This window comes from Myzus persicae, unplaced genomic scaffold (assembly GCF_001856785.1).
Source record: "Myzus persicae strain clone G006 unplaced genomic scaffold, MPER_G0061.0, whole genome shotgun sequence".
Classification (NCBI taxonomy): Eukaryota; Metazoa; Arthropoda; class Insecta; order Hemiptera; family Aphididae; genus Myzus; species Myzus persicae.
Window position 1 is genome coordinate 370,135 of NW_019100468.1, and position 7,114 is coordinate 377,248.

The 7,114-nt window shown below is 27.5% G+C and overlaps 2 protein-coding genes across 2 annotated transcripts; one reads left to right on the forward strand and one right to left on the reverse strand.

Moving 5' to 3' along the window:
* Positions 1 to 170: 170 nt before the first annotated feature.
* On the forward strand, positions 171 to 3,052 carry LOC111029637 (ras-like GTP-binding protein Rho1). Its single transcript, XM_022309125.1, has 2 exons — positions 171 to 302; positions 585 to 3,052. The coding sequence occupies exon 2, from the start codon at positions 594 to 596 to the stop codon at positions 1,170 to 1,172; it is 579 nt and encodes a 192-aa protein (XP_022164817.1). The 5' UTR covers positions 171 to 302; positions 585 to 593; the 3' UTR covers positions 1,173 to 3,052.
* A 1,404-nt stretch (positions 3,053 to 4,456) lies between these two features.
* Positions 4,457 to 7,015, reverse strand: LOC111033265 (WD repeat-containing protein 37). The gene is made up of 6 exons (XM_022314309.1): positions 6,469 to 7,015; positions 6,231 to 6,403; positions 5,904 to 6,111; positions 5,272 to 5,410; positions 4,945 to 5,206; positions 4,457 to 4,782 (listed from the first exon to the last, which is right to left on the reverse strand). The coding sequence occupies exons 1-6, from the start codon at positions 6,851 to 6,853 to the stop codon at positions 4,663 to 4,665; spliced, it is 1,287 nt and encodes a 428-aa protein (XP_022170001.1). The 5' UTR covers positions 6,854 to 7,015; the 3' UTR covers positions 4,457 to 4,662.
* Between the last annotated feature and the right edge of the window lie 99 nt (positions 7,016 to 7,114).

Here is a 7,114-nt window from a genome sequence, read left to right on the forward strand (position 1 = left end):
TTGTAGAAAAACAATTGCGATAATATACGATTACTGATTAGCCATCATGTAAAAATAATTAACACGATAATCATAGTTGACCGCGGAAATATTTAAAAAAAAAACATAACTTATGTAATTAAATTTGAGGTTATGTTTGCTTACTCTACACAAAAAAAATTAGGTAAACATTGATATCTGATAAATTTTGTTTATTTTTTTATTTTCACTTCAATATTCAATCAAGCAATTCAATTATTTTAAGTTTCTCGTTAATTAAAATAAAATACACCTGTTGGACATCGAATTTAAATACTCCTTTTGTAAGCTGAGTTAATAAATTATCTTCAATTATTTTAATATGTTATGTTGCAATATAGTTATGCTTACTGCTTATGTTATAGTTTTACTTACTAATTTGTAACCTGTTCTGTTTTGTATCGTGTGAATGGCTATGTCTGGATGTGATGTGTGTATGTGTGGTGTGTGCGCGCGTTTGTTTAGCCCAGTTCAATCGTATTTTATTTTTATTTTTTACTAATTTCAGTTGCTCACTTTAATATGCAGAATAACCCTTTGATGGTATAATGTGGTACTGTTTTCAGTTTTAGACTATGGCTGCCATTCGAAAAAAACTCGTCATCGTTGGTGACGGTGCCTGTGGAAAAACTTGTCTGCTCATTGTGTTTTCCAAAGATCAATTCCCAGAAGTTTATGTACCCACCGTGTTTGAGAACTATGTAGCTGATATAGAAGTCGACGGCAAACAAGTAGAACTAGCACTGTGGGATACAGCGGGTCAAGAAGATTATGATAGACTAAGACCATTGTCCTATCCTGACACGGATGTTATCCTCATGTGTTTCTCCATAGATTCACCAGATTCGTTAGAGAATATCCCAGAGAAATGGACGCCGGAGGTGAAGCATTTCTGTCCAAATGTACCGATTATATTGGTTGGTAACAAAAAAGACTTGCGTAATGATCCAAATACAATCCGCGAGCTGAGCAAAATGAAACAAGAGCCTGTAAGGCCAGAAGAGGGGCGAGCAATGGCCGAAAAGATCAATGCATTCGCTTATTTGGAATGTTCAGCTAAAAGTAAGGAGGGCGTCCGTGAAGTATTTGAAACTTCAACTAGAGCAGCTTTACAGGTTAAAAAGAAAAAGAAGGGGCGATGTCGTCTACTCTAAATCAATAGAAATCATACATAAAAATTAATAACATAAATTGCCATGGTTTTATTTTTAATTAAGTTCTATTCTCGCGTTTCAGTCTTCCGGGTTTTAGCCAAGCATATATTTCAATAAAACCTTTTTTTTTATATAGAAAGGGTATAAGGTTACTTAATTGTCAAATTCAATTCTCATCTATAAATATTGTTTTTCTTTTTGTTAAGATATTTATATTTATATATATATTTTTTTTTACAGATCCTCTGACCTATAATATACTTTAAACATTACTCCCTAGGACTGTGCTAACCTTCAATGGTTACCAAAATTGAACACCAAATATTAATTATTGAAATGACTCGAAATGAAATATATATCTTACAATCAATAATCATATTATCTTGTGTAGGAATTCAATGTTTGTAGATTAAGATTAAATTGATCCAAAAAAATGTATTATTAATACGATTCACTGACCTTAGGTGTTCCTTAATCTAATCACATCTTTAGTATTTTTATATCCATTGTACTAGTTTGGAAAAAAAAGTGATTTTTTTTTCATCGGGATTAACCATAAGGCACAGTGTGTCAAAATCATTAACACTAATGTGTAAATACTGAATATATCATTGGTTATCTTAAAAATAAAATTTCAGTATTACCCATTGTATTTCATCAGTACTTTTTTTTTGTACATTTATTGCCTTTTTTATGTGAACTAAAAAATATATTTCTTTATAAATATGATATTAATACATATCAAAAAAAGCTTAAAAAAATGTAGTTCAGTAGTTGTAATCACCGTGCTTCTTAAGAATTACTCTAGTTTATTTTATACATTTCAAAATATCTCAGATAATAAATATTATATTAAAAAATAATCTTCAGTTGTAATTTGATATTATCTATTATAACTGTTTCAATATTATTTTACTTTTGAAATGTGGTATTTACGAGCATTAGGTATTAAGTAAATTAAGTAATTTTTCTTGAATTGTATAAATTACATTTTCAATAATTTTTTAAACAGCTAAATGGTGCACTGAAGTAGCATATAAAATCAAATATAAATTATTTGCATTGCTTAAAAAACGCACTTTTTATCCTATTTACTATTTAGTAAAGGCGTAGAATATATATTGTTAGAAAATGTCTGATCAAATTTAATAATATTCGCAGTTAGAACTATTATGGTAAATTTTAACATTTTTTATAGTCACCTATTAAAAGGATGGCCATTTAAAAATTTTTTTATAGATTATTCCCAAATTTTGAGTTTTACAATATAATATTTATTTTTATACAGTTATTATTCTATATTATAATGTATTGAGTTTTTGAAAATATTTATGTTAGTATTGTCATAGTTTGACAATTATATTTAGCACAAACTTAACCAATGACAGATTCTAGCACAATATATATATTTTTAATTTATTTGTTTTTGATACAATAACATTTAGTTAACACAATTTTGTTTACTTGATATTACCTAATAAATATTTTAAAGAAAGAAATTAGTGGACGGTATAAAAATCATATTATTTTTTAACAGCTATAATTGCTTTTAGTGGTATGTTATTTATTATTTTATTTTTTACTTTTTATTAAAGCATATACATTTTTTTATTTATTATTATTTTTTTATTTAATTTAAAATTGGTTTTCTAAACATTTGTTTTGTGTATTTTGATCAAATAAATATGCATTTATTTTGTAAATTAACGAAAGCTTATGTTATAACTCAATTTATTTGTATGGTTTAAAATTTCATTTATATACAAAAAATACATTTAAACTACTATGAATAGCTTATGAATATTGTACTTGTTTACTTATTAATTATTATTATTATTTTTTATATTCTCAATAAAATGTCATTTTCGACAATGAAGTTATTTTGTTGTTACAAAATTGTTTAGCGCTTTTGTTAACTACCTAATATCTTCAAAAATAAATATTTAATCATTTAAACGTTGGTTCATATTGTTTCTTTGATTTTCACCTAACCACTTGTTAGAAGGAATTAAGGTAAATCTTCGTTATTGGAAGGTATCCTGGTATCTGTTCAATCCTCAATTATACATAATATTATTTGTGAAGAGAAGTTTTTTTTTTTAACATATTTATTAATTTGTACCATCTATAACAGAAATTTACAATAAGCACAACGGATGGTCACATAATAGGTAATTTAATAGCTTGGTTGAAGAAGCTATTCAGTAATAGCACTTCATGGTGAGATAGTTGTGATTCTCGCTGATCACTAGTCCACTAGTGAGAAGAAAAGTTGAATAAATTATATTTTAAATATTTTGTACAACAAATGATTATTAAAATATATAAAATACAGTGGACTCAGTATCTTGAAGTCTCAAGGAACCAAAAGAAAAAAATTTGATGTATGAAAACTACAAGTTACCAAGGTAGTTTAAAATATGTGAATGAATGATCTGGATTGAAAAAAAAATACAATATTCAGAGACTTTGAGGTACTGTGGTTAAAATGTATTTGGAAAACTTTAACCCGTTTACAGGTAAGTGATTGAAATTAACACATTTTTCAATCATATGTTTAATTTTCATTGACTTTCATTGGGAAATGGAAATCAATCACCTAATCATAAAATGTTTAATTGATTGATTAACAAACTTAATTATAATTCTTTAGTCATACTGATTTTGTTTTCATATGTACACTGAAAAACTTTATAATTGAACCACATCTGCATTTGACATATTATCTGTAACTTAAATAATTATATTCCAGTTTTAAAGAGTTGTTATATATTTTGTGATGGTAAAATTGGCATAGAAGAATACTAATACTACAAATTTGGAACAAAGGAACAAATAATTTCTTATGTACATATTAAATATCTCATGAAATTGTCATAATACAACAAATTATAAAATTTGATATTATCATATAATTGGATCAGCATTCAGCAGTTGCTCTTAAAAATTAATTTTCTATAATAACAGTATTATTTCTTACTAATATATTATTAATTATTGAAGTTTAAATGTTAAATATAATGTAAGTATTTAAATGTAATTTGTTACTTCTATCAGACTATTTTTCTTTTGTTCATGCTGAGTCACATCACATTTCTTAGATTACACTCCTTATGAATATAATAATATAATGATATTTGAAAGGCTTAAATTAAATAAATATTTTAATTAAAATTTAAAACATAATATGACTTTTTTTTTATTAAATAATGCAATAAATATTAATTTATACTATAAGGCTATAACAAAAAAAAATTAACAAAAGGACGCAAAAAACCAAATTGTAACAATGTTAATACTATATATATTTAAAAATGTAACTTAATAGATTCTGAGTTTCACAGATAAAAGTTAGAAATTGCACACACGCACACACACATATACATAAATTCAAAATAGGAAACAGAAAAAGAAGTAAAAATGTTGTTTATAAAAATATGACATGCCATTAAAATACTTAACATATTTGAACTCGAAAAATTAATAAGGATTAGTCCTTGCACAACTGAACAGACCATCCTAATGCTAATCGATCAAATCCGCAAGAAAATAAATTAGCAAATGGATTATCTTCACTCCATGCAACAGCTGTTACCATACGTCTATGTCTCTAAAAAAAAAAAAATTCACATCAATAAAATGGTCATTTTTTTCAAATATATTGTATTGTTACATATTATACATTATATTATAACCAATGAATTTTAAAATGGAATATTTTGGATATGATATTGATTTCATTAGATAGTGAATTAATAAAAACAATTTATACATTTCTAGCTGTTCTGGGTATTCTGTTAACTCGTTGTCCAGCCATGTCGTACAACATAACTTGTCGATTGTCATGAGGAATAGCGATAACACCATTAGAAGCAATTGCAAAGCGATTTACACCAGATTCGGCCCTGATAGTAGTAATTGGAGAGCGCATATTACGTAATTCCCAAACTTTTATGGACCGATCATCTGACCCAGATACTAATTTATCTTCTCCACCAAGTCCAGCAGATGTGAAAACCGCACAAGTCACTGTACTGTAACATTGTTTCAATATTAATTATTACCTCAGTATATTTACTAAACAAAGTGAAAAACTCACTCTGTATGACCTTGAAAAACTGAAACTGAGTTTATAGCTTCACGAAAATCCCACAATCTAAATGTAGTATCTCTAGAAGCAGTGACAACCAATTTCTGGGAGTGATGTGAAGATGCATAAGTTAATTCTTCATCATGCCCTGAAAATTTTAATTTCATTTAATTTAGGACTATATTTATAATTTTTTAACATAGGACTCATGAAGTATTAGCAGTTTTAGACCTATTCTAAAAAAAAACATTTTTATTAGTTCTATAAACTTATATGCTACCCATGCACAGCTTTTATAACAGTATTATTAATATTAAATATTAAGTGTTTACTTAGACATACAGTGTCTAATGTATTATAGGCCTTTAAATTTAAAGCCAAGTGCAATTTAAGCATCTGGCATAGGTTTTTTAAGAGGATACTAAAACAATCCATTTCTGGGATATAAATTGTAGGAAATATTACAAAAAATGTAACTTAAATATTTACCAACTATTAATTATGAAAAATTTGTCTTTATTTAGAAAAATGTTAAGCATTTTACCTTGTATTAGTTATAATTAATACATTAATTATTTAACTATAATAGTGATGACAATTTCATTATTATAGCTATTAATAAGTATTAATACATAACTTACCAGTAAGTGAGTTTAACAGTTCACTGGTTTCAACGTCATACAAATTAGCAGTCCTATCCCATGATGCAGTAATAATTTGATCACCACCCAGTAACCAATCACTAGCCATAACTGGCCCATTATGTCCCAAAAATGTACATGAAGGTGTGCGCAGTATTGGAACAACTCGGTCATCTTCAGTCTCAGTGTCATCAGATTCCCGATCCCTCTATAAAATTAAAATAAGAATTTTAAAAATGATAGCCAGATTAAATGATGTATCATAAATAAAATATCAAAATTATAGAAAATATAAATATAATTAATAAAAAAGAATAACACACTCACTAAATTATCTAGATTAACAGCTGCCTGCCAAATGTGAATAGTCTGATCACCGCTTGATGTGAGAGCTAAATCTTTATTGGGATGGAATTTTATAGAATTAATTGATCCCATATGACCAGTGTATTGTAAAAGTGGTGTACCAGTTTCAATACACCATATTCTTGCGGTGTGATCTAAATGTAAGGTAAAAAGGATTAGGAACCTACAGGACAAAATATACTTGGTTCCTAATACAAACCTGCTGAACAGGTCCCAATGACAGGCTGTCCAGTATGAGGTAACGCTAAATCCCACAAACCGTCCCTGTGTCCACCATATTCTTTCACAAACTGACAATTAGCTGCTGAAGGACTTTTAAAGCTGGATACAATTTTACTAGTTTGTGCTTTTAATTTCTCTGCAGTTTTGAGTTTTTGACCAGTTGGCGGTTTTTGTTTCGAATTTACTTGAAATTGTTCAGTCGTCAAGTACTTTTCATTAACTTTCTCAGTGAGTGACTCCACTTTTTCCTGCAGAACAACGTTTTCCTGGCAAACAGATTCAAATTCTTTTTCGATAAGTCCGAAGAGATGAATTAAACGTTTTCGAACGCTAGGTGGAATATCAACTTCCGTTTTGTGCATTGTAACAATTTATCACAGACACTATAAAAAAAATTTAAGTTTGGCACATTTGTACTTTGAAGTCTTATTGTGGGTAATTTAAAAGAATTAAAAACTAATAACTAATATTGAAACTCAAACAATTACTGATTACTGATTAGCCACTACAGAAAGAATTTAAATCCCATATCTTCTTATCAGTATCACACAACAACCAACTACAGAATAATCAATACAAGGGGTTACCAAAATGTTAATTTAATTAACACTGAAAAAAATAGA

Coding starts and splice junctions, on each gene's coding strand:
- LOC111029637 (XM_022309125.1), top strand. CDS start 594: ATGGCTGCCATTCGAAAAAAACTCGTCATCGTTGGTGACGGTGCCTGT.
- LOC111033265 (XM_022314309.1), bottom strand. CDS start 6,853: ATGCACAAAACGGAAGTTGATATTCCACCTAGCGTTCGAAAACGTTTA. Junction 6,112..6,230: donor CTGTTAATCTAGATAATTTA/GTGAGTGTGTTA, acceptor TTAATTTTATAG/AGGGATCGGGAATCTGATGA. Junction 5,207..5,271: donor GTTTTTCAAGGTCATACAGA/GTGAGTTTTTCA, acceptor ACAATGTTACAG/TACAGTGACTTGTGCGGTTT.